Source organism: Cherax quadricarinatus, chromosome 77 (assembly GCF_038502225.1).
Source record: "Cherax quadricarinatus isolate ZL_2023a chromosome 77, ASM3850222v1, whole genome shotgun sequence".
In the NCBI taxonomy this organism is placed as follows: domain Eukaryota; kingdom Metazoa; phylum Arthropoda; class Malacostraca; order Decapoda; family Parastacidae; genus Cherax; species Cherax quadricarinatus.
In genome coordinates this window covers 7,950,674-7,977,771 of record NC_091368.1, presented here as the reverse complement: position 1 = coordinate 7,977,771, position 27,098 = coordinate 7,950,674, and the positions used below count along the sequence as shown (strand labels likewise).

The 27,098-nt window shown below is 41.9% G+C and overlaps 2 protein-coding genes across 11 annotated transcripts in view; one reads left to right on the top strand and one right to left on the bottom strand.

Annotated features, from left to right (window-relative positions):
* Window positions 1-5,143: 5,143 nt before the first annotated feature.
* LOC128701997 (titin homolog) lies at window positions 5,144-16,556 on the top strand. Its single transcript, XM_070101477.1, has 4 exons — window positions 5,144-5,182; window positions 6,827-6,972; window positions 8,828-9,011; window positions 10,761-16,556. The coding sequence occupies exons 1-4, from the start codon at window positions 5,158-5,160 to the stop codon at window positions 16,247-16,249; spliced, it is 5,844 nt and encodes a 1,947-aa protein (XP_069957578.1). The 5' UTR covers window positions 5,144-5,157; the 3' UTR covers window positions 16,250-16,556.
* A 2,745-nt stretch (window positions 16,557-19,301) lies between these two features.
* The window catches only part of Nup98-96 (nuclear pore complex protein Nup98-96), a 118,469-nt gene continuing 110,672 nt past the window's right edge, over window positions 19,302-27,098 (bottom strand). For all 10 annotated transcript variants that reach the window (XM_070101478.1, XM_070101487.1, XM_070101480.1 and 7 more), the window contains one exon: window positions 19,302-21,712. In XM_070101478.1, coding sequence (XP_069957579.1) covers window positions 21,517-21,712 — 196 coding nt within the window. In that variant the 3' untranslated portion in view covers window positions 19,302-21,516. The remainder of the gene's footprint in view (window positions 21,713-27,098) is intronic.

The following is a 27,098-nucleotide window of genomic DNA, read 5'->3' as shown; positions in this document are numbered from 1 at the left end:
TGTTGGTACAGCATCAGTACAGCAACATCTGTTGGTGGTACAGCATCAGTACAGCAACATCTGTTGGTAGTAAAGCATCAGTACAGCAACATCTGTTGGTGGTACAGCATCAGTACAGCAACATCTGTTGTTGGTACAGCATCAGTACAGCAACATCTGTTGTTGGTACAGCATCAGTACAGCAACATCTGTTGGTGGTACAGCATCAGTACAGCAACATCTGTTGGTAGTAAAGCATCAGTACAGCAACATCTGTTGGTGGTACAGCATCAGTACAGCAACATCTGTTGTTGGTACAGCATCAGTACAGCAACATCTGTTGTTGGTACAGCATCAGTACAGCAACATCTGTTGGTAGTAAAGCATCAGTACAGCAACATCTGTTGGTGGTACAGCATCAGTACAGCAACATCTGTTGTTGGTACAGCATCAGTACAGCAACATCTGTTGGTGGTACAGCATCAGTACAGCAACATTTGTTGGTGGTACAGCATCAGTACAGCAACATCTGTTGGTAGTAAAGCATCAGTACAGCAACATCTGTTGTTGGTACAGCATCAGTACAGCAACATCTGTTGGTGGTACAGCATCAGTACAGCAACATCTGTTGGTAGTAAAGCATCAGTACAGCAACATCTGTTGTTGATACAGCATCAGTACAGCAACATCTGTTGGTGGTACAGCATCAGTACAGCAACATCTGTTGGTGGTACAGCATCAGTACAGCAACATCTGTTGGTAGTAAAGCATCAGTACAGCAACATCTGTTGGTGGTACAGCATCAGTACAGCAACATCTGTTGTTGGTACAGCATCAGTACAGCAACATCTGTTGGTGGTACAGCATCAGTACAACAACATCTGTTGGTGGTACAGCATCAGTACAGCAACATCTGTTGTTGGTACAGCATCAGTACAGCAACATCTGTTGGTAGTAAAGCATCAGTACAGCAACATCTGTTGGTGGTACAGCATCAGTACAGCAGCATCTGTTGGTGGTACAGCATCAGTACAGCAACATCTGTTGGTGGTACAGCATCAGTACAGCAACATCTGTTGGTGGTACAGCATCAGTACAGCAACATTTGTTGGTGGTACAGCATTAGTACAGCAGCATCTGTTGTTGGTACAGCATCATACAGCAACATCTTTTGGTGGTACAGCATCAGTACAGCAACATCTGTTGGTGGTACAGCATCAGTACAGCAACATCTGTTGGTGTTACAGCATCAGTACAGCAACATCTGTTGGTAGTGAAGCATTTTTACAGCAACATCTGTTGGTGGTACAGCATCAGTACAGCAGCATCTGTTGGTGGTACAGCATCAGTACAGCAACATCTGTTGGTGGTACAGCATCAGTACAGCAACATCTGTTGGTGGTACAGCATCAGTACAGCAGCATCTGTTGGTGGTACAGCATCATACAGCAACATCTTTTGGTGGTACAGCATCAGTACAGCAACATCTGTTGTTGGTACAGCATCAGTACAGCAACATCTGTTGGTGTTACAGCATCAGTACAGCAACATCTGTTGGTAGTAAAGCATCAGTACAGCAACATCTGTTGGTGGTACAGCATCAGTACAGCAACATCTGTTGGTGGTACAGCATCAGTACAGCAACATCTGTTGTTGGTACAGCATCAGTACAGCAACATCTGTTGGTAGTAAAGCATCAGTACAGCAACATCTGTTGGTGGTACAGCATCAGTACAGCAGCATCTGTTGGTGGTACAGCATCAGTACAGCAACATCTGTTGGTGGTACAGCATCAGTACAGCAGCATCTGTTGGTGGTACAGCATCAGTACAGCAACATCTGTTGGTGGTACAGCATCAGTACAGCAACATCTGTTGGTGGTACAGCATCAGTACAGCAGCATCTGTTGGTGGTACAGCATCATACAGCAACATCTTTTGGTGGTACAGCATCAGTACAGCAACATCTGTTGTTGGTACAGCATCAGTACAGCAGCATCTGTTGGTGGTACAGCATCAGTACAGCAACATCTGTTGGTGGTACAGCATCAGTACAGCAACATCTGTTGGTGGTAAAGCATCAGTACAGCAACATCTGTTGGTGGTACAGCATCAGTACAGCAACATCTGTTGGTGGTACAGCATCAGTACAGCAACATCTGTTGTTGGTACAGCATCAGTACAGCAACATCTGTTGGTAGTAAAGCATCAGTACAGCAACATCTGTTGGTGGTACAGCATCAGTACAGCAGCATCTGTTGGTGGTACAGCATCAGTACAGCAACATCTGTTGGTGGTACAGCATCAGTACAGCAGCATCTGTTGGTGGTACAGCATCAGTACAGCAACATCTGTTGGTGGTACAGCATCAGTACAGCAACATCTGTTGGTGGTACAGCATCAGTACAGCAGCATCTGTTGGTGGTACAGCATCATACAGCAACATCTTTTGGTGGTACAGCATCAGTACAGCAACATCTGTTGTTGGTACAGCATCAGTACAGCAGCATCTGTTGGTGGTACAGCATCAGTACAGCAACATCTGTTGGTGGTACAGCATCAGTACAGCAACATCTGTTGGTGGTAAAGCATCAGTACAGCAACATCTGTTGGTGGTACAGCATCAGTACAGCAACATCTGTTGGTGGTACAGCATCAGTACAGCAACATCTGTTGGTGGTACAGCATCAGTACAGCGGCATCTGTTGGTGGTACAGCATCAGTACAGCAACATCTGTTGGTGGTACAGCATCAGTACAGCAGCATCTGTTGGTGGTACAGCATCAGTACAGCAACATCTGTTGGTGGTAAAGCATCAGTACAGCAGCATCTGTTGGTGGTACAGCATCAGTACAGCAACATCTGTTGGTGGTACAGCATCATACAACAACATCTGTTGGTGGTACAGCATCAGTACAGCAACATCTGTTGGTGGTACAGCATCATACAGCAACATCTTTTGGTGGTACAGCATCAGTACAGCAACATCTGTTGGTGGTACAGCATCAGTACAGCAACATCTGTTGGTGTTACAGCATCAGTACAGCAACATCTGTTGGTAGTGAAGCATTTTTACAGCAACATCTGTTGGTGGTACAGCATCAGTACAGCAGCATCTGTTGGTGGTACGGCATCAGTACAGCAACATCTGTTGGTGTTACAGCATCAGTACAGCAACATCTGTTTTGTGGTACAGCATCAGTACAGCAACATCTGTTGGTGGTACAGCATCAGTACAGCAACATCTGTTGGTGGTACAGCATCAGTACAGCAACATCTTTTGGTGGTACAGCATCAGTACAGCAACATCTGTTGGTGGTACAGCATCAGTACAGCAAGATCTCCTGGTGTTACAGCATCAGTACAGCAAGATGTGGTGTTACAGCATCAGTACAGCAAGATCTCCTTTTGTTGGAGATTTCAAGGAAGTCGTAAGTACCAATCCTACTTGCTTCCTACAGAGCGCTTACAAAATTCTCCTACTAGGGCTTCATAAAGAAATCTCCTACGGGGATTTATAGGAGTTTTCTTGAAGCGTTTTTTCAGAACTCTCTCGCAACGTAGTATTTCCAGATTATTTTCTCAAAACTTCACTCAAAAAAAATGCTAAAATATTTGTTCTGTAGTTCATGGAAGATGGAGCATTTAGGAGCTTGCAACAGAGACACTGAAGTGTATGCTAGCACTAGCGTGCTTGCATCACTGGGTACTGAAGTGTATGGTCGGAGAAGTGGCAGATGCAGTTTAATATAGACAAACGCGAAGTTCTAAATGTTGGACAGTTAAATAACCATGCTACATATAAACTAAATAATGTAGATCTTAATACTACTGATTGCGAAAATTATTTAGAAGTTCTGGTTAGCAGTAATCTAAAACCAAGACAACAGTGCATTAGTGTTCGCAATAAAGCTAACAGAATTCTTGACTTCATATCTAGAAGTATAAATAATAGAAGTCCTCAGGGTGTTCTTCAACTCTATATATCCTTGGTTAGGCCTCATTTAGACTACGCTGCTCAGTTCTGGTCACCGTATTACAGAATGGATATAAATGCTCTGGAAAACGTACAGAGGAGGATGACAAAGATGATCCCATGTATCAGAAATCTTCCCTATGAGGATAGACTGAGGGCCCTGAATCTGCACTCTCTAGAAAGGCGTAGAATTAGGGGGGATATGATTGAGGTGTATAAATGGAAAACAGGAATAAATAAAGGGGATGTAAATAGCGTGCTGAAAATTTCCAGCCAAGACAGGACTCTCAGCAATGGTTTCAAGTTGGAAAAATTCAGATTCAGGAAGGATATAGGAAAGCACAGGTTTGGTAATAGAGTTGTGGATGAGTGGAACAAACTCCCGAGTACAGTTATTGAGGCTAAAACGTTGTGTAGTTTTAAAAATAGGTTAGATAAATACATGAGTGGGTGTGGGTGGGTGTGAGTTGGACCTGACTAGCTTGTGCTGCTGGGTCTGGTGCCGTGCTCCTTCCTTAAGTGGAAGTGGCCTGACTAGGTGGGTCATTGGGCTATTTGGGGAGGGGAATATGGACCTGCTTCGCATGGGTCAGTAGGCCTGTTGCAGTGTTCCTTGTTTCTTATGTCTCAGCGTGCTTGCATCACGGGGTACTGAAGTGTATGCTAGCGGTAAGGTCCTTTAATCATGGGGTACTGAAGTGTATGCTAACTTGAACGTGCTTGCATTACGGGCTATTTTAGTGTATGCTAACATTAACGTGCTTGTAACACGGGGTACTAAAGTGTACCCCAAGCTTAGCTTCTACCCGACCCTTCTCTCTCTCTCTCTCTCTCTCTCTCTCTCTCTCTCGCTCTCTCTCTCCCTCTCTCTCTCTCTCTCTCTCTCTCTCTCTCTCTCTCTCTCTCTCTCTCTCTCTCTCTCTCTCTCTCTCTCTCTCTCTCTCTCTCTCTCTCTCTCTCTCTCTCTCTCCATCAACCTCCCTCTTTCATTCTGTCTCTTGCTCTCTTAAAAGCGTTGCGATGCTCTTTTGTATATGTAAATATTGACTCTTCCCAGTGGAAGCCCCAGACAAAGACAGGTCAGGGTCTTTAAGGGGATGTGACCTCCAGGGGCATGAGGTAAGGGGACGTGTGAGCAGAGGGATGGGCACGCACCAGGGGTATATAAGGCCGCGTGCTGGGCCTGGATGGTCAGTCGACAGCATGTTGGTGTTAGTGATCAGTGTTGGTGAGTGAGACCTGGCCAGCCTCAGGCCAGGATTGTGGTAAACGCTTCCACTGTCATCCTGTAAAATATTTTATTTTTACAACGCCAGATGTGGCCCAGATTTGCATGGCAAATGTAGGAGTGGGCCTTAGCAATACAGTCAGCTCTCTCGCAAAGCTCTTTTTGCAGTTTTTTCTCGTGAATGCGATTGAAAAGGCACTTTCAGAATTGAATAGTGTTGAGAGGCCTTTATCGTACGTGCTATTCAATTTTCAATGTGATTTTTATTCAATCGCATTTACGAAAAATCGCACTGTTTAGATTATCTTTTGAAAGAGCTAGTTGCGACATCTACGGAGCATTTTGACTGCGGAGTGGAGCGTAGGTCTACAGGACAGACAAGGAGCGTAGGTTGGGCGTGACCTGAGCAGGGAAGAGTACCCCACAGGATAGGAAGGATGGTGTGGACGCCATCCTTCCCCTCCTTCCTCAACCCCAGGAAGCTGGGAGGAATACTGTGAGATCCTTCTCTCTAGTGAAGGTGACAAGACTTACGCTGGTCACCTCATGACGCCCTCCTGACGCCGTGAACGTTCACCCCACAGCAAAAACTGATACTGTCAGCAGCCTTGCCTCTGTTGATTGGCAAGCCTATGACGTCTGACTGACAGTTCTGTTTGCTGCTGCTGACGGCCAGAGAGACATAAGACTTACAGCCCTGTCATTGTTGATACTGCTGCTGCTGTTAACAAGACGACTGACTGACAGAACCGTACCGCCGTTCCTGCCGACAGCCAGCGGGGCATCAGTGTCAAAGCTATCATCGCTACTGACAGTCAGCCATCACTATCATCGCTGCTGTTGCTGACATTCACCGTGATAACTGACTGACAGTTCCATTATCGCCGCTGCCGCTGCTGACAACCACCATGACACCAGACTGACAGTGCTGACAGCCACCGCTGACAGACGCTCCCTGACACCACCACAGAAAACGGAAAGTTCTCTCACATTTTTAAATGTTACAAGTCAGTAAGTTAAAAGGAATGTTAAGAAAGGAAAGCACTAAACCCGTATGAGTCACAGCACCAGGGAGGAATAGGGGAAATTAGGTTTGATCCGAGGAAGGGAGAGAGAAGTTCAATGTTTTCGATCAAGAACCCATCACTATAATCAAGGTTGAAATACACACACACACATGGAAGAGGCGGGGCCAGGAGCTATGACTCGACCCCTGCAACCACAATTAGGTGAGTGCATACACACACACACACACACACACACACACACACACACACACACATTAACAAACAGATGGAGAAATAATAGCCAGGGATGACAGATAAACCAGACATTTGAGAGACAAGAGGCAGAGTACTGATAGATGGTATGAATGTTGATAGATGGTAAGAATGTTGATAGATGGTGAGAATGTTGATAGATGGTGAGAACGATGGTAGGTGGTCAGTGTGGTAGGATAAGGTATTATTATTATTATTTTTATTATTATTATTATTATTATTATTATTATTATTATTATTATTATTATTATTATTATTATTATTATTATAATTATTATTATTATTATTATTATTATGTGTTATTCAACGCAGCAAGTAATGGAGGCATGAACCTGCCTACTGTAACACAATAATATTGTTGCAGTGACACTAGCAACCTCGACGGTGCTGGCGGCACCGCAGCAGGGCTACGCCAGCTTCCTTCCAGCCTCACCTGACTTCACCGCCTTCTTGGAAGCTCAGGAGAGCCGCCTTCAGAAACAGCTCATCCCGGCCCCCGCCAGACATGACGTGAGTCACCTCTACTTGTGTTGTGATTGAATGAGCTTAGATAATTCTGAATTGTGTGGTCACACTATTTTGTATGATAGTTACATTGTGGGAACACCAGGAGTGTGTTGCTATACTATTCTATATGATAGTTACATTGTGGGAACACCAGCAGTGTGCTGTTACACTATTCTATATGATAGTTACATTGTGGGAACACCATCAGTGTGCTGTTACACTATTCTATATGATAGTTACATTGTGGGAACACCATCAGTGTGCTGTTACACTATTCTATATGATAGTTACATTGTGGGAACAAAAGCAAGCTATATTTACCTATCATGTTCCATCACACAGGATGGGTTACATATATGGGGTATTGAAATGTGTCAGCCTGAGCTGGGAGACTTAAGCAAGGTGACAAGGACGTCTTCAGGTATTCTGCTGTAGGTTCAGTAGGTGTATGTCGGTAGGTGAGGGAGAGATATGGTAGGAACACCTATGACTCACCCAGGGGAAATAATACCCTTGTGGGTCGAGGCTGGACCACACAACAGGATAGAGGAACTTTGCGGTAAGCCTACTAGCCCATGCTAGGTAAATCTAACTCACACGAACTCGCGTACCTGTCCGTACCCATTTTTAAAAAGTTTTCACTTCGGTAACGCTCGTCAAGAGTTTGTTCTACTCACTTACAGCTCTATTGCCAAAGCAGAGCTTTATCCTCCTCAATCATTTTTTTCCAGTTTGAATCCATTACTGCGAATCCTCTCTTGGTTAGATATTTTTATCACGTTATTTATATCCACTTTATTTATTCCTATTTCCCATTTAAGCACTAAAGTAATGTCTCTAATTCTAGGTCTTGCCGGAGTGCATTATTATAATTATTATTATTATTATTATAATTATTATTATTATTATCATTATTATTATTATTATTATTATTATTATTATTATTATTATTATTATTATTATTATTATTATAATTATTATTATTATTATTATTATGGTGAGCGCTAAACCCGTAGGATTATACAGCGCCTGTGGGGAGGGGGATAGAAGGTATTCATATTCATATAGTTTATTTGGACATGATATATGGTTGTACAGATAATTACAGTAGTTGTGTATACATGTCAAAATCCCCTTGTATGCAGACCATTATGGACAGGCTTAAAATTAACTGAAAATTAACAAGCAATGACAGGTTCAGTGGTAGAAATTGCAGTAAACAATTTACAGTATGGAGTACAATTGAGTATTTGAAACAATGAAAATTGAACATTTCGATACTGAAGCATTATAGTTGTACAAATTTGTCGCATTACAATGTATAACAAACAAGATGATCCATTTACTGTTTGTTGTCTTGAACTGACTCGACTCGACTTGTTTGTTGTCTTGAAGTTTTAAGATTTAAGTAATTGGGAGATTTATTGGTAATGCTAAATATTAAGTGTTGATTATTTAGTCCTGGGTGAGTAAGTCAGACTGTATTCAGGAAACTGAAGCACAGATCCAATTCCCTAGATCAAGAGCCCCTCACCAGCATCAAGGAACCTCCCTTGAGGGATGCCAGAGTGCAGAGTCAGTGTTTTCATTCTTCCCATCACGTTTGTCACACAGAAAAGATGTTTGCCATATTATATAGAATTAACCTATGTCAAACACACGGAGAATATCTTAATGTTCCTTTCATTTATTTATCAGTCTTTAAGATTTATAATTCTTTCAGAATTTAATTCTTGGAATTGTGAGAAACAATGTAAGTCATGGTAATAAATATACAGATAGAAATATAAACAGATATAGATTAATAATGATATTTATAAGAAATAGGAACATTACATTTACTACTGCTGCCAAACAGGAATCAGCAGTAGGAACAGGGAACGAGCACCACCACCATGACGACCATGGCCACCATGGCCACCATGACCACCAGACAGGGCTACAGTGGCTCCGAGATTCCGTGCCTGGCGAGCCTGGCCAAGACTACCCTATATATTGGCGAGTTCCAGAGACCAGCTTCTCCTGCGAGGGTCGCCTGCCAGGTAATTTCAACTCTTTTTTCTTTCTTTACACACACACACACACACACACACACACACATAGGAAGGAATACATAGTTCTAAGACGAGGTTTGATAAAGCTCATGGAGCAGGGGGAGAGAGAGGACCTAGTAGCGATCAGTGGAGAGGAGGGGCCAGGAGCTATGACTCGACTCTTGCAACCACAAATAGGTGAGTACAAATAGGTGAGTGCACACAAAGTCGTATATATTCCACCGAGGCAGGGTGACTCGAAAAAAAAACCACTCTCATCATCATTCACACAATCACTGTCTTGCCAAAGGCGAGCAGATACGACAGTTTAGATGTCCCTCTAAACAGCCAATACCCCAAACCCTCCTTCAGAGTGCAGGCACTATACTTTCTACCTCCAGGACTCGAGTCCTGGTGCTTCAGTATGTGCTTGAACCAGTACACTCGCCCCTATCATTAGCAGTAGCATCATGGTAACTGGTTGAGGCTGCCAGCGAGAACAACCTCATCCAAAACAGAGGAGACGGACCGGTTACCACGAATGGCAGAGGAACGTTGCTACTGAAAATAATTACTTGGCTTTATATAAAAGGGCACAGTACCACTTTCACCTCAAGTACAGTTACGTGCAGCGGTCACTCTGCTGTAACTCTACGGGGATAACTCTCCTACTTACCTTATATATTGATATCACTTACGTTACCACTACGCCACTGATCAGTGGCGTAGTGGTAAGGTGATGCGTACATTGTGCTGTCTCTGGAGGCGGTACAAGGTTCGTAGGGTCGAGTCCTGGCCCGCCGCAGTTTGGTAAATGATTTAAAATCACTTGTTTCGTGATTTTATTGCCATTAAGATATATTTGATAACAAAGTTCAGTGCGCGGAGAAGCCCGTATTTATGCATATTAATTGTTTTATAGTGTGTACATAAATTTTAAGATGCCAGACTCTTAGTAAATATAACTTATTTCACGTTAGATTTAAGACCACTACAGGCTGGAAAAATAGAGCTGGTCAGTACCTGACCAGCCGCGCTGTGTTTCGTACGATGGTTTGCGTGCGGCCAGCAGTAACAGCCTGGTTGATCAGCCCCTGATTCACCACGAGGCCTGGTCACAGACAGGGCCTCGGGGGCGTTGACCCCCGGAACACCTCCAGGTGTATTTTCTGATACACTTGGTAAAGGAGATGATAATAATGGCCAAACAAATGCTAATGTGAGCCAAAAAAAACCACTCAGCAGTATAAAAAATTAACAAAAATGTTTTCGGTGATGTAGAGACCCTCCTCAGATGTTGAATACCAGTTATCAATTTAGTTTAGACTAATATTATCCATGATTATATTATGAATTGTCGATTACCAGTAGACAAAAGCTGTAAACAATAGATATTGTTTTTTCTGACTAATTTTGTTTCATTTTCAATTATTGTGTCAGTGAATTACATTCTGGTGGAATTTATTACTTTCGCTAAAAATTTAGTAATTTATTGCCTTTTAGTTAGCACAGTAATGTGTAATGTAGATGTTAAAGTTTAATGCTATTTGTAAGATTTATATAAAATGCCGATACGATGTAAACACACAAATACATTGTAATAAATCCTTTACTGGCATCGTTAGGACTTAAAGAAGCCCACTGCATGGGCGAAACGTTGTTAGTAAAGGATTTAATTACACTTCATTTGTGTCTCTGTTTCTATAACGATCAGTCGTGATGGGTGTTGCTAACGGCGCCAACTCTTCCCTTGCTCAGGTTATTACGCCGACACAGAGACGAGGTGCCAGGCGTTTCACATCTGTAATGTGGTGGAAATCAAATCGTTCTTGTGTCCTAATGGCAGCATCTTCAACCAGCAACACTTTACCTGCGAGTGGTGGAGCAGTGTGCAATGTGAAACCTCTCCAGACTTCTATAGTCTCAACAACCACATCGGCATAGTGGGACAGGAGTCCAAGAGCTGGATAACCATCAATGGACAGGACTTCGACAGCCGGTTAGATGCCCAGAGGGCGCAAGATGTCTTGCAACAAGTGCAACAGAGTCAACAGGTTGCCCACGAAGTGCCACTCTTCCCAGTTCTTCAACCGATAGCAGTTGGCAGCACCCAGAAAGTGATTGACTTCGAGTTCACAAAACCAGATCCGCGAGAGCAGACCAGCGAAGATCACCAGCAGGTTGGCGATGTCTCACTCCAGCCGGTACAACAAGATACAGATTCAGTCTCTGTCGGAGATGGCAGCCTCCAAGAAGACTCTGGCTTCATTGCCGAAGATGTTCAGCAAGTTCCCCAGGACTTTGGTCTTGTTGCTGATGTCACTGATGTGGTTCAACCTGGAGAGGACTTTCTTCCCGATGTCACTGAAGTTGTTCAGCAGGGCTATGACCTCACCCCACCGGTAACTGAAGTTCAGCAATTTCAGCAGAACGGTGACTTTGGCTCAGAGGCGAAAGGAAACGGTTATCAAGTTCAGGAGGACCTTGTTCCAGATGTACCTGAAGTGGTTCAGCAAGTTCAGGAGGACCTTGCTCCAGATGTACCCGAAGTGGTTCAGCAAGTTCAGGAGGACCTTGTTCCAGATGTACCTGAAGTGGTTCAGCAAGTTCAGGAGGACCTTGTTCCAGATGTACCTGAAGTGGTTCAGCAAGTTCAGGAGGACCTTGTTCCAGATGTGACTGGAGTGGTTCAGCAAGTTCAGGAGGACCTTGTTCCAGAGGTAACCGAAGTTGTTCAGCAAGTTCAGGAGGACCTTGTTCCAGATGTACCTGAAGTGGTTCAGCAAGTTCAGGAGGACCTTGTTCCAGAGGTAACCGAAGTGGTTCAGCAAGTTCAGGAGGACCTTGCTCCAGATGTACCCGAAGTGGTTCAGCAAGTTCAGGAGGACCTTGTTCCAGATGTACCTGAAGTGGTTCAGCAAGTTCAGGAGGACCTTGTTCCAGAGGTAACCGAAGTGGTTCAGCAAGTTCAGGAGGACCTTGTTCCAGATGTGACTGGAGTGGTTCAGCAAGTTCAGGAGGACCTTGTTCCAGATGTACCTGAAGTGGTTCAGCAAGTTCAGGAGGACCTTGTTCCAGAGGTAACCGAAGTGGTTCAGCAAGTTCAGGAGGACCTTGTTCCAGATGTACCTGAAGTGGTTCAGCAAGTTCAGGAGGACCTTGTTCCAGATGTGACTGGAGTGGTTCAGCAAGTTCAGGAGGACCTTGTCCCAGATGTACCTGAAGTTGTTCAGCACGTTCAGGAGGACCTTGTTCCAGATGTGACTGGAGTGGTTCAGCAAGTTCAGGAGGACCTTGTTCCAGATGTGACTGGAGTGGTTCAGCAAGTTCAGGAGGACCTTGTTCCAGATGTGACTGGAGTGGTTCAGCAAGTTCAGGAGGACCTTGTTCCAGATGTGACTGGAGTGGTTCAGCAAGTTCAGGAGGACCTTGTCCCAGATGTGACTGGAGTGGTTCAGCAAGTTCAGGAGGATTTTGTTCCAGAGATTACTGAAGCTGTTCATCATGTTCAAGAGTACCTTGTTCCAGAGGTAAAAGATGTACCACAAGTTCAGCAAGACTTGGACCTTATTCAGACAGAGGTGACGGAAGGTCAGGAAGTTCAGCAAGATTTTAGCCATGTTCCAGAGGACACTGAAAGAACTCCTGAAACACAAGAGGTAACTGAAATTAGAGATGATGTTCACCAAGTTGTGGATCTTGTTCCCGAGGAGGAACCTGCTGTTTCTGAAGTGACTGAAGATGTGGATCATGTTCCAGAGGAGGAACCTGCTGTTTCTGAAGTGACTGAAGTTGTGGATCATGTTCCCGAGGAACAACCTGCCGTTTCTGAAGTGACTGAAGTTGTAGATCATGCTCACGAAGAACAGCCTGCTTCTGAAGTCACTGAAATAGGTCAGGAAGATCAAGACCTTGCTCCGGAAGTGAAGGAGGTCGCTGAAGAAGTTCAGTACGGGTACGAATACCCTCCCAAAGAGACTGGTATTGTGTTAGAAGGTCAGCGGGAGACAGATGTCACCTCCGGAGTAGTTACAGGGGTTCAGGACATCGGTGAAGGACTGGATAGTGTCTCTGAAGGACTGGATGGTGTCTCTGAAGGATTGGATGGTGTCTCTGAAGGACTGGATGGTGTCTCTGAAGGACTGGATGGTGTCTCTGAAGTATTGGATGGTGTCTCTGAAGGACTAGATGGTGTCTCTGAAGTGCTGAATGGTGTCTCTGAAGGACTGGATGGTGCATCTGAAGTACTGGATGGTGTATCAGGACTGGATGGTGTCGACATTCGACAGCCACAGGAAGAATCGAACTTGGTGCCCGGCAAGGAAGTGCAGCCTGAAGTCCCTACTGTACCTGAACAAGTGTTCACTCAGCCTGAACAAGTGCTCCCTCAGACCGGATATATCATTGATGCACCTGAACAAGTGTTCCCTCAGCCTGAACAAGTGTTCCATCAAACTGAAGACATCACTAGTGCACCTGAACAAGCGTTCTCTCAGCCTGAACAAGTGTTCCATCAAACTGAAGACATCACTAGTGCACCTGAACAAGTGTTCCCTCAGCCTGAACAAGTGTTCCATCAAACTGAAGACATAACTAGTGCACCTGAACAAGTGTTCCATGAAACTGAAGACATAACTAGTGCACCTGAACAAGTGTTCTCTCAGCCTGAACAAGTGTTCCATCAAACTGAAGACATCACTAGTGCACCTGAACAAGTGTTCCCTCAGCCTGAACAAGTGTTCCATCAGACTGAAGACATCACTGGTGCACCTGAACAAGTGTTCCCTCAGCCTGAACAAGTGTTCTCTCAGACCGAAGACATTGATGGTGCACCTGAACAGGTGTTCCCTCAGCCTGAACAGGTGTTCCCTCAGCCTGAACAAGTGTTCCCTCAGCCTGAACAAGTGTTCTCTCAGACTGAAGACATTGCTGGTGCACCTGAACAAATGTTCCCTCAGCCTGAACAAGTGTTCTCTCAGACTGAAGACATCACTAGTACACCTGAACAAGTGTTCCCTCAGCCTGAACAAGTGTTCTCTCAGACTGAAGACATTGCTGGTGCACCTGAACAAGTGTTCCCTCAGCCTGAACAAGTGTTCTCTCAGACTGAAGACATTGTTGGTGCACCTGAACAGGTGTTCCCTCAGCCTGAACAAGTGTTCCCTCAGCCCGAACAAGTATTCCCTCAGCCTGAAGATATTGGATCATCACAAGGTTCCCAACTGTCCCTGGTAGAGCCAGAGGTGGAGACTGATGTTATATCTCTCCTTCCTGGAGCAACTGATGAAAGTGACCTCAGTGAAGTGTCACCTGTAGCTGAGGTCACCACTGAGTGTGAAGGACACACTGTCGACTGCACACCACGACAGGTCAATGAGATCACTCAACTGTATGAAGTACCTGTCAAAGGTACCGGGGCCTCTGATATAGAAGCTGACATCCGTCAAGGATCCCCGTCTGGCATTGAGTCCGGTCTTGGGGAGGAATTTATTGTACCTGGTGTGTCTCAACTCACCCCTGGTGAGAGCTTCCCTCAAGAGGAGGAGCATGTATCTCTGCCCAGTGAGCTCCCTACTGAGGATCAGCTCAGTACTGATAGTGAAAGTGAAACTGCTACTGATGATTTCAAAGAGCCAATTCAAGTCCTGCCTCTGGATGCTGTCAAGACAGCAGAAGATACATATGAACCTATTCAGTTTCCCGTCCAAGACCAGCACAGTCTAGTTTCTCCATCTGGTGAGTCTCCTGAGTTGTCCCAAGTCAGTGATGATGTGCCAGCTTCTGTCCCAGTAGAAAGTGGACTGGAACAAGAGACAAGAGTAGAATCTGGAGACAGTACTGTGACGGGGGAAGTGGTATCAGTAGGTCCATTGCTCTCTGCTTTCCCAGCCACACATTCTGCTGATTTTGCACCACAAAATGTGACTGCACTCGGACAACAAGAGATCCAGGAAGGTCAGTCTGTTCCACTGGAAGTGTCTGAACAGACATTTCAAGGACAACATGAGGAATTACATAAATTTGACCTGACAGAAGAAATCACAACCAGTCCCGATATTTCAGATACTGAGCAATTCACAGACAGTTTAATTCAGTGTAGTCAATTTGTCTGTGTAAGCCCACAGCAAGACAGTGAAGTACAACATGAACTGTCTACTGAGCCTATCTTGCCAACCGGTGTTGCTGAAACGGTGAAGGAGCAAGACTTCCCTCTGGATCCTTCACTATTACATGAAGCACAAGACATTGCTCTTGGTGATACAGAGGTGACCGAGGTAGGATCAGAGCCAGTTACTGACGTTCCACATCCAAGAGAAGAGCCTGAAGAATCAGATAGGTTTGACAAACCTCAGGAACATACATATGATACAGAAGCTCCACAAACTTTAGTTCCGTCTGACAAGACTGACAGCCTGGGAGATAGTTTATCACTCTTTTTCCAAGTAGCAACAGATGTACCAGAAGTGATCAGTGAAACTGTACAGCCTCAGGTACTGGAGACTGCAAGTGAGACTTCAGATGATCAGCATCCACCTACGCTCACTGTGACTCCCACTGCCCAGGATTCCGAGAATGAAATTGCTGATGGATTTGCTCCCGAGTCCCATGTTGTGGCAGAGCAAGAGCCTACCCCTGGATCTCTTGACCATCTCTCAGTGGGTGTGGATCAGCATGAGGCTGAGGCAGCAGTTGAACATCATGTACCAGCTGCTCAAACTATTGAACACCAAGACACTATTATTATTTTCCCAACTCAGGAAACTGCCACTTTACCTGAAACACAAGAACCAGTAACCTTGATTCCAGTCACGCAGCATGACCACCAAGACGAGAGCCCAACACTGATCTCAGATGACCAAGCAGTAAGCGCCACATTACCTTCAGCCAGTCAAGATGAGAATATCACATTCATCTCAGCTCCCCTGGAAGATAAGAGTCATCCAGGGGATGACGAGAGTGCCCCAAGTCAAAATGGTGCTCAAGCTGCAGTCTTCCCCACTGGCCCAGACACAGACACATCCTTCTCAGTCTTCATACGTGAAGGAACCGCCTCAGAACTCGCTGCTGGAGTACCCACGTCCCTCTTTCCTACCGAGCTAGGGACAAAAGAAGACACAGTTTCCCTGGACGTATCACAGGTCGTGCAAGAATCACAACCACTGCAGGAAGAAGTTGAGGCAGTGGAGCAGCCTCAGGTCAGGTCCCCACCACGAATTCCCAGTTCCTACCTTCCTCCACACAAATAAATCAATCCCTGGCTCTCTACCCGGAAATAGGAAAATCTAGTTTTATATTTTTACTTATATATTTATAATGTGTGTGTGTTGTACGAATATAGTATTGCTCAATATGTGTGTAGAGGTACGTAAGGGTGTATCTACCTGTGAAGCCACAGGCTGGGAAACATTGGAACCAGCGTCTTCTTACGTTGGTTGGGGAATTTGTAGGCGCTATATTTAGTGGTCTTCTGAGTGACTAAATTTTTGTATGCGAGTAACCAAAGAATAATGGACGATAATCTATAGCTTACAAAAATAAAAACTCTTCATATTTTCTGCTTGTGTCATTATCCTAGTTTCTCATTTTTCATGCACCTGCTGGGTGGTACACCTGTGTGTGGTGCACCTGCTGGGTGGTACACCTGTGTGTGGTGCACCTACTGGGTGGTGCACCTGCTAGGTGGTGCACCTAGGTGATTATTACAACCCAGGATTTCAAATGGCCTGTTATCCTGGGTGTAAAGGGAGCAAAATAAACACAGCAGAAAACTTTTGACTTATATTATCCTTCACCAATTTAGAACAGAAGTATGTACACTATATACACTTTGTACAGCGATAGGTATTAGTGCACTCCACGGTAAGCAAGGCAGAATAGAAGCCACTAGAGAGCAGACCGTGCTTCAACCAGCTCTAGAATGGGAATGACCAGGGCAGACAGGAGAGTGGTACCCACATAACCTCTGCGATTGCCAAAACCATCTTCTTATTGGCTGGAACCTGGGTACTGGTTGAACGACGGGGCCCCATCGTCAACCCTCAGTCACCTGGTTCGCTGGGTGGGGGAGATAGCCTGTAAATGAGGGTGTGTGCATGCGCCGAATGAAGGTTATATACTCTTTGCATGCCACAGTGGTACACCTGTGGTGCACCTGCTGGGTGGTACAGCTGCTGGGTGGTACACCTGTGTATGGTGCACCTGCTGGGTGGTACACCTGTGTGATACACCTGCTGGGTGGTACACCTAAGTGCAGTGCACTCAGCAGAATATATTATTATTGTTGCATTCATGGGAAGGTACTAAACCCATATGGGTCATACAGCATTTGGAAGAGTAAAAATAATCAGGTCTGATCCAAGGAAGGGAAGGTCAGGTCAAATTCCATGGATCAAGAGTCCCTCAAAGACCTCTGAAAATCATGGTAATTACACAGGACATGTGAAAGGGCACAAGTCATGAGCAAGGTAATTACATTCATGGGTGGGAACACTAAACCCATAGGGGTAGATAATCAGGTTTGATCCAAGGTAGAAGAGGGCATCTGTTTCCCTGGATCAAGAGCCCTTCATCAGCCTTGAGGGGAAAGAACGAGGGGAAGCTCAGGATGTTAACAAAAGAACTGTAGTCTATATTAATGTGTAAAACACCATGGTTATATTCATGATAATAATTATATTCATGACAACTATATTCATTGCAATTATTATATTCATGAAAATTATTATATTCATTGCAATTATTATAAACAGTCATTAGAACTATATTATAATAGTTATGAAAATTATATTCATTGTATTTATTATAGCCATGAGAATTATTATATTAATGACAATTATATTCCTAAGAGCTATTATTATATTCAAGGAACTTATTATATTATGAAGATTATTAATTATATTCAAAGTAATTATTATTATACTCGTGGTGAGAGCGGGAGCGCGTTTTCACCTGGCCAGTGCCAAGGGTGAGTTTAAGTAATGGAAATTACAGAGCAACTTCAGTACGCAACAGCTTCGTATTTGAAAAATTCGGTATTTGAATGCTTTGTTCGGTAAACAAATCGCTCAGTAGTTGACCATTTGCTTGGCACTCAACCAAACAAAATCGACATTCCAGAACTTCGCTGTAAACTATGTATTTCGTGTTTCATTGCATTTTTTGGAGTTTTTCCCTTATAATAATTTTATAAATAAGTCAACACTGGGCTTAAAAGGGTTAGTGATAACACCCAACCAAAAAGAAAATTGGTTGGGAAAAATTCGTTCTTTACTTGAACAGCCTTCTGGAACCAATTAAGTTCGAGTGCTGATCATTGCTGGTAATGCTACACAGTTTAGCGTATTCAATGAAGGTAAGGGATGCTGAGAAGATAGCTAGGTTAAGATCATCTTGACAGCTCCATTAATGTCACAAATGGAGTCTACAGTCAGCTCTCTTGTAACGCTCCTTTATTTAGTGTGATGCTTTCGTAAATGATTGAAAAAATATATCAATTTGTTTTTATTAACACATCAGCTGTTTCCCACCAAGGCAGGGTGACCCAAAAAAGAAAAACACTTTTATCATAATTTGCTCCATCACTGTCTTGTCAGAGGTGCACCTACACTAGTTTAAAAACTGCAACATATCTCCACCCCTCCTTCAGAGTGCAGGCACTGTACTTCCCACCTCCAGGACTCAAGTCCAGCTAACTGGGTTCCCTGAATTCCTTCATAAATGTTACTTTGTTCACACTCCAGCAGCACATTGTCAAAAACCATTTGCCTCCATTTACTCCTATCTAACACGCTCACACATGCTTACTGGAAGTCCAAGCCCCTCACACACAAAACCTCTTTTACCCCCTCCCTCCAACCTTTCCTAGTGTATGTTACAGTATTTATGGTATTTGCTATTTAGTGTGCATTATACAAACTTTAATATCTTATGATAAACTAAGAACAAATAAATTGTTCCTGTAACTAAAATAGAACAATAAAACTAGGGCATATTTCATATAAATAAGTACCAATTTTATTAGTCGAATATTTCAGTATTTAGAAAAGGGTAAATTTACAAAAGATTTAGATTAGAACACTCTTAATAAAATGAAATTGCAATGTATAAAGCAAGCAAAGGGGGACACTAGGTACTACTTCAGGTAACTACATAGCAGTAAGCAGCTCATTGTTTACCATCATTATTTCTGAAAAAGACAAGTTTCACAGCCTACACCAGCAACACTTCAATTACTGAAAAAGAACAAAAAGGTACAATACTATTACCAATCCCAGCAATTATGAAAGCTATTAATACAATACTATTACCAATCCCAGCAATTATGAAAGCTATTAATACATTAATCTTTCACTTATCTGCAATAATGCAAACACATGAATCCTTGAATTCAAGGAAAAAATAAAGGGATAGTAGAAATCTGATGCCTCTCATATTTGGATAAAACAATCCAAATTAGAATTTTCCAAAACTAAATTTTTAAACCTGGTTTTTAAAAAATGTTAAATCCTACATCATTCCAAAAATATAATATAGTAAAGCATTCTCTATTTGGAAAATCTCTAATATGGATATTTTAAGGAGAATTTTGAATTTAACAAGTTACCAGAATGATTACTTTCTCTTTCCTGCACAGAAAATTTAAAAATACAAAGCTTATTAAGGACCAGTTCTGTAATAAATCAAAGCAAAAGATGTAGTCTTAAATTTTTTTTTTTTTTTTCAACAAGTCGGCCGTCTCCCACCGAGGCAGGGTGACCCAAAAAAGAAAGAAAATCCCCAAAAAGAAAATACTTTCATCATCATTCAACACTTTCACCACACTCACACATTATCACTGTTTTTGTAGAGGTGCTCAGAATACAACAGTTTAGAAGCATATACATATAAAGATACACAACATATCCCTCCAAACTGCCAATACAAACAAACATTAATATAAACATTGCAATATCAGAATAAAAGCCAGAAACATGGAGAACAGTTCCAATTTTGAATCTTTACAAATATTTGAGACCAGTTCTTTAATAATTCAGAGCAAAATATGCAGTCTTAAAAAAATTAATAAATATAAACATTACAATATCAGAATATGACCCAGATCCACAGAGAACATTTCCAGTCTTCAATCTTGAATCCTTACAAATATTTGAGGTAACTATGTGATAAGAACATGAGAGGACAGAAGAATATCTAATATTACTCACTGAATCTACAAATAAAGTTTGACCAGACTGCACCATTTATAAGCATCAATGATAGCTTTTTATTTTATTTACTATAATTATAAAACAGGGAGCAAGGGGCTAGTAACCCCTTCTCCTGTATACATTACTAAAGTTAAAAAGAGAAACTTTTGCTTTTCTTTTTGGGTTACCCTGCCTTGGTGGGATACAGCTGATGCATTGAAAGAAGAATTATAAAACAATACAATAACTCATCTGACACATCCCTTTTTATATTAAAAATTGTTTATAAAGTTTTTCTCACAAAAAACATGCATGCAAGATGAAAATACAAATATACCTTACTTGTGCTACTTCAACAATTAGTTATAATTTGCACCTTAAAATACAAAAATGCTTGGCGACTTCCAGCAAGGGGTACTGTGCTGAAAATAAAACGCCCATTAGATAAAGAAGCAATTATCCAGAAGCAGTGCTGGGCTTCATACACAAGAATGCCATGTCATGTCTAATATGGTGTTTTCCAACAATAATTAATAATGTTATCACTATTTTACATTGTTGCATATAGAAACGGTGCTATCTACATTATTAGTTTTCCTTCACGACAAACTAATACTGAACCTAAATGTACTTTGGAGATACAGTTTACCCAGAAAGGTAACTCACATATTTGTTGCTATTTTAAAGCCTTTGAGAGCGGGGTTATCTATTACAAAAGAAAAACAGGTAGAAGCAACCTGAAAATCTTTAAAATTCTCTGCTTTCATTTCATCCCTATTAAAAATAATTGTCACATATAGTACAGTGTCAACATTATGGGTAAATATTGAATACTTACATGTATATGAACAAATACAAAGATTAGGAAACATCTTCACAATACCTTTATTTAACACATTCTCTAGGAAACACAGGACTATTTTACATTTAAGAAACATCCACAAATTACACATTTTTGGTAAAGTGAAGACAGGCATCCATCAGAATAAATTCACACAATTCCATGTTTAAAATACATTCTAAACATCTGCCATTGTTTACTTTTTTGTACCAAGAAAATTGTCTATGCCTCAGTTCACATACTAATACTCTCTTTCTTCACTGAATATCTAAATACCATGAATGAGCTTTCCCTAAACAGAAGAACTTACAAAATTAGCAACTATATATATATATATATATATATATATATACTTTATGTGTAAGAGCACGTGCACTCACAAACACAATTTTAATATTTAAAATTCAGAAAAATCAGAACAGAACTTGCATTTTCAAAAGCAAATCAAATATTAAATGTTGCAGTATAGACATACAGGCAAAACAAGTCATCCTTTCCAGGACTCTGCAGAAAGATGTGTCAGGTAGTGTGTGGTGACCATGTTTAATTCAGTCAGGGCATAGTCATGAGTGAGGGGTAGACCAGAGAGTTGCTGGGAGAGCACTTGTGTTGCATCTGTGCTCTCACCCACCACTGCTCTCAACACTCCCACCACCACGCGGCTCATCTCCGACACACACAATCTAAAAATAAAGAAGTTTCAACAGTTACTCTCTGTACAAAAACTGCAGAAGATTGCTTTACTCTCTCTTGTAAAATTATATGCAGGACTATTGATGACATGTAAGAAATAATTTGGGATACTCGGGTAAAAATATAATCCAACAAGCCTGGCCCAGAGCTGGGCTTCGAGAAAATCATCAAAGGTATCTCAGGTCATCATGCTCTACATTCACAAAATCACATACAGCAGACCACTGGATACACATGATTTGTTAACATGTTTCTGCTTTACCACAGTTGCAAAATTGCAGCATATTTTTTGTGAAAACTCTAAAAATTGGTGTACATGGTGGAGTACATGTAGGGGAAAATGTGGCAAGTGCCACATTCCCTCTCCTCCATCTCATAGTGAATCTTGGGTCATGTACATTGTCTTGAGGAGGAGACCTAATTATGCACACAACCTCCTTTGCCCAGTGCTTCATTTGTACATATCCAACACCATACTCAGCCTGTGATAGTGAAGCGACTTGATCGTTTCATCATCCTAACTCATCTCTGGATAGTATCTATGGCACCAGGAGGAATGTGAGTGATCCTGGAATTCCAAAGAAGAATATTCATTTAGGTCTTGGTGTTTTGAAGAAAATCAGTACAGCCTCTCCACGCTTAATGACGGAGTTCTGTTCCTAAGACCATGTTGGTAAACGAATTTGTCGCTAAGAGAGGAGCATACTATAATGATAGCAGGTTTGTGTCAACCATCCTTGATACTGTTTTAATGTCACCTTAGGTGACATTAAAGGTTGGTAGACAGCAACCACCCAGGGAAGTACTACCGTCCTGCCAGATGACTGTGAAACAGAAACCTGTAACTGTTTTTCATGATGGTAGGATTCCTGGTTTCTTTTTCTGTCTCATAAACACGCTAGATAACAGGGATATCTTGCTACTCCTACTTACACTTTGGTCACACTTCACAGACACGCACATGCATATATATATACATACATCTAGGTTTTTCTTCTTTTTCTAAATAGCTCTTGTTCTTCTTTATTTCTTCTATTGTCCATGGGGAAGTGGAAAAGAATCTTTCCTCCGTAAGCCATGCGTGTCGTATGAGGCGATTAAAATGCCGGGAGCAATGGGCTAGTAACCCATTCTCCTGTAGACATTTACTAAAAAAGAGAAGAAGAAAAACTTTATAAAACTGGGATGCTTGAATGTGCATGGATGTAGTGCGGATGACAAGAAACAGATGATTGCTGATGTTATGAATTAAAAGAAGTTGGATGTCCTGGCCCTAAGTGAAACAAAGCTGAAGGGGGTAGGGGAGTTTCGGTGGGGGGAAATAAATGGGATTAAATCTGGAGTATCTGAGAGAGTTAGAGCAAAGGAAGGGGTAGCAGTAATGTTGAATGATCAGTTATGGAAGGAGAAAAGAGAATATGAATGTGTAAATTCAAGAATTATGTGGATTAAAGTAAAGGTTGGATGCGAGAAGTGGGTCATAATAAGCGTGTATGCACCTGGAGAAGAGAGGAATGCAGAGGAGAGAGAGAGATTTTGGGAGATGTTAAGTGAATGTATAGGAGCCTTTGAACCAAGTGAGAGAGTAATTGTGGTAGGGGACCTGAATGCTAAAGTAGGAGAAACTTTTAGAGAGGGTGTGGTAGGTAAGTTTGGGGTGCCAGGTGTAAATGATAATGGGAGCCCTTTGATTGAACTTTGTATAGAAAGGGGTTTAGTTATAGGTAATACATATTTTAAGAAAAAGAGGATAAATGAGTATACAAGACATGATGTAGGGCGAAATGACAGTAGTTTGTTAGATTATGTATTGGTAGATAAAAGACTGTTGAGTAGACTTCAGGAAGTACATGTTTATAGAGAGGCCACAGATATATCAGATCACTTTCTAGTTGTAGCTACACTGAGAGTAAAAGGTAGATGGGATACAAGGAGAATAGAAGCATCAGGGAAGAGAGAGGTGAAGGTTTATAAACTAAAAGAGGAGGCAGTTAGGGTAAGATATAAACAGCTATTGGAGGATAGATGGGCTAATGAGAGCATAGGCAATGGGGTTGAAGAGGTATGGGGTAGGTTTAAAAATGTAGTGTTAGAGTGTTCAGCAGAAGTTTGTGGTTACAGGAAAGTGGGTGCGGGAGGGAAGAGGAGCGATTGGTGAAATGATGATGTAAAGAGAGTAGTAAGGGAGAAAAAGTTAGCATATGAGAAGTTTTTACAAAGTAGAAGTGATGCAAGGAGGGAAGAGTATATGGAGAAAAAGAGAGGTTAAGAGAGTGGTGAAGCAATGTAAAAAGAGAGCAAATGAGAGAGTGGGTGAGATGTTATCAACAAATTTTGTTGAAAATAAGAAAAAGTTTTGGAGTGAGATTAACAAGTTAAGGAAGCCTAGAGAACAAATGGATTTGTCAGTTAAAAATAGGAGAGGAGAGTTATTAAATGGAGAGTTAGAGGTATTGGGAAGATGGAGGGAATATTTTGAGGAATTGTTAAATGTTGATGAAGATAGGGAAGCTGTGATTTCGTGTATAGGGCAAGGAGGAATAACATCTTGTAGGAGTGAGGAAGAGCCAGTTGTGAGTGTGGGGGAAGTTCGTGAGGCAGTAGGTAAAATGAAAGGCGGTAAGGCAGCCGGGATTGATGGGATAAAGATAGAAATGTTAAAAGCAGGTGGGGATATAGTTTTGGAGTGGTTGGTGCAATTATTTAATAAATGTATGGAAGAGGGTAAGGTACCTAGGGATTGGCAGAGAGCATGCATAGTTCCTTTGTATAAAGGCAAAGGGGACAAAAGAGAATGCAAAAATTATAAGGGGATAAGTCTGTTGAGTATACCTGGTAAAATGTATGGTAGAGTTATTATTGAAAGAATTAAGAGTAAGACGGAGAATAGGATAGCAGATGAACAAGGAGGCTTTAGGAAAGGTAGGGGGGTGTGTGGACCAGGTGTTTACAGTGAAACATATAAGTGAACAGTATTTAGATAAGGCTAAAGAGGTCTTTGTGGCATTTATGGATTTGGAAAAGGCGTATGACAGGGTGGATAGGGGGGCAATGTGGCAGATGTTGCAGGTGTATGGAGTAGGAGGTAGGTTACTGAAAGCAGTGAAGAGTTTTTACGAGGATAGTGAGGCTCAAGTTAGAGTATGTAGGAAAGAGGGAAATTATTTCCCAGTAAAAGTAGGCCTTAGACAAGGATGTGTGATGTCACTGTGGTTGTTTAATATATTTATTGATGGGGTTGTAAGAGAAGTAAATGCAAGGGTCTTGGCAAGAGGCATGGAGTTAAAAGATAAAGAATCACACATGAAGTGGGAGTTGTCACAGTTGCTCTTTGCTGATGACACTGTGCTCTTGGGAGATTCTGAAGAGAAGTTGCAGAGATTGGTGGATGAATTTGGTAGGGTGTGCAAAAGAAGAAAATTAAAAGTGAATACAGGAAAGAGTAAGGTTATGAGGATAACAAAAAGATTAGGTGATGAAAGATTGGATATCAGATGGGAGGGAGAGAGTACTGAGGAGGTGAATGTATTCAGATATTTGGGAGTGGACGTGTCAGCGGATGGGTCTATGAAAGATGAGGTGAATCATAGAATTGATGAGGAGAAAAGGGTGAGTAGTGCACTTAGGAGTCTGTGGAGACAAAGAACTTTGTCCTTGGAGGCAAAGAGGGGAATGTATGAGAGTATAGTTTTACCAACGCTCTTATATGGGTGTGAAGCATGGGTGATGAATGTTGCAGCGAGGAGAAGGCTGGAGGCAGTGGAGATGTCATGTCTGAGGGCAATGTGTGGTGTGAATATAATGCAGAGAATTCGTAGTTTGGAAGTTAGGAGGAGGTGCAGGATTACCAAAACTGTTGTCCAGAGGGCTGAGGAAGGGTTGTTGAGGTGGTTCGGACATGTAGAGAGAATGTAGCGAAACAGAGTGACTTCTAGAGTGTATCAGTCTGTAGTGGAAGGAAGGCGGGGTAGGGGTCAGCCTAGGAAAGGTTGAAGGGAGGAGGTAAAGGAGGTTTTGTGTGCGAGGGGCTTGGACTTCCAGGAGGGGTGTTAATGTTGCAGTTTAAAATGTAGTGTAAAGCACCCTTCTGGCAAGACAGTGATGGAGTGAATGATGGTGAAAGTTTTTCTTTTTTGGGCCACCCTGCCTTGGTGGGAATCGGCCAGTGTGATAATAAAATAAAATAATTTAAATATTTATAAAGTAGTGTATTCTATATTGCAATAAACAGAATAGAGGAAATCAGTTCTAATATAGCACATTATTTATGTATGCATATTGGTCAGAGAGCCCGTCGTAAGTCTGAGTCATTAGTAAACGAGTACATTACTGAGGAGAGGCTGTATCATTGTCCGTGCCATAGTACTATGGGTTTGAGGTCACTGTCAGTGCCATAGTACTATACCATGAGCTCAGTTCACTCAAATTACCTGTGAGCAGTAAATTTAGCCTAGATATGAGAGAATGGGTCTATGCAGTAAGTAAGCACCATATAAAAAATCCTTCATCACGCAGTGCATGAGGAAAAAACTGAGTGTTTCTGGTTTAAAATAGCAATTTTGAAGTGCATTTTCATATGCTTTTTGTGGCTGCATGCTCGATTTCTTTGTCTCATTTGACAGAATGGAAGATATATTACAGAAACAAAGATGATTTTGATTGGTTTCAGGACTGAAAATAGCTTGAAATTGAGCTCAAAGTAGCACAAATGTTCAATTTTTGTTAACTTTCAAGAGTAAACAAATCACAAGACACATCCAATACATGTCCAACTGATGGGTCTAATATGCATTCATGAATATGCTCATATTATTTATACAATTATATTATTGCATAACAGCAAATCTTCTATTTTTTTGTGTGAATAACAAATCAAAATGGAATTCATGTGTAAAGCCTGGAAACGTAACTAATGAATAGAGGAAGTGTTATTTTAGTGCCAGGAATGCCTGCACTGTTTATTCTGGATCCCTATTTTGAAACTGGAATATTTTGAAATTTGTTTGAAACTGGCCAAATTACCAATTTCTGATCACTTTAATGGGCAGTTTCTGATGCTCAATCGATAAAGTGGAAGGCATACTAGCAAATTAGTTAAGAATTTCATCAACTGGAACAATGTAATTGGCCTAAAATAGGACTCAAGGGGGGCAAAATTGTCAATTCATAAATATCAGACACAACAAAATTTGTGATTACGTAATTTCATCAATTTTCCATCAACTTTCGTACTTCTTATTTTATTACCTTCAGAAAAAAGATTCTCTTCCAATTCATGAGAAAAATAACAAAACATTTTTTTTTTTTAAATTCTTGGTCCCTGTGGACAAATTTCAGATCAGGGGTCTGAACCCTGAAAAAGTTAGTGTTTGCATT

What these genes read in the sequence shown, in the direction of transcription:
- LOC128701997 (XM_070101477.1), top strand. Translation starts at nt 5,158, where the DNA reads ATGTTGGTGTTAGTGATCAGTGTTG. An exon ending in GGTGTTAGTGATCAGTGTTG is followed by an intron (nt 5,183 to 6,826) that starts GTGAGTGAGACC and finishes ATATTGTTGCAG; the next exon opens with TGACACTAGCAACCTCGACG. An exon ending in CTGCGAGGGTCGCCTGCCAG is followed by an intron (nt 9,012 to 10,760) that starts GTAATTTCAACT and finishes TCCCTTGCTCAG; the next exon opens with GTTATTACGCCGACACAGAG.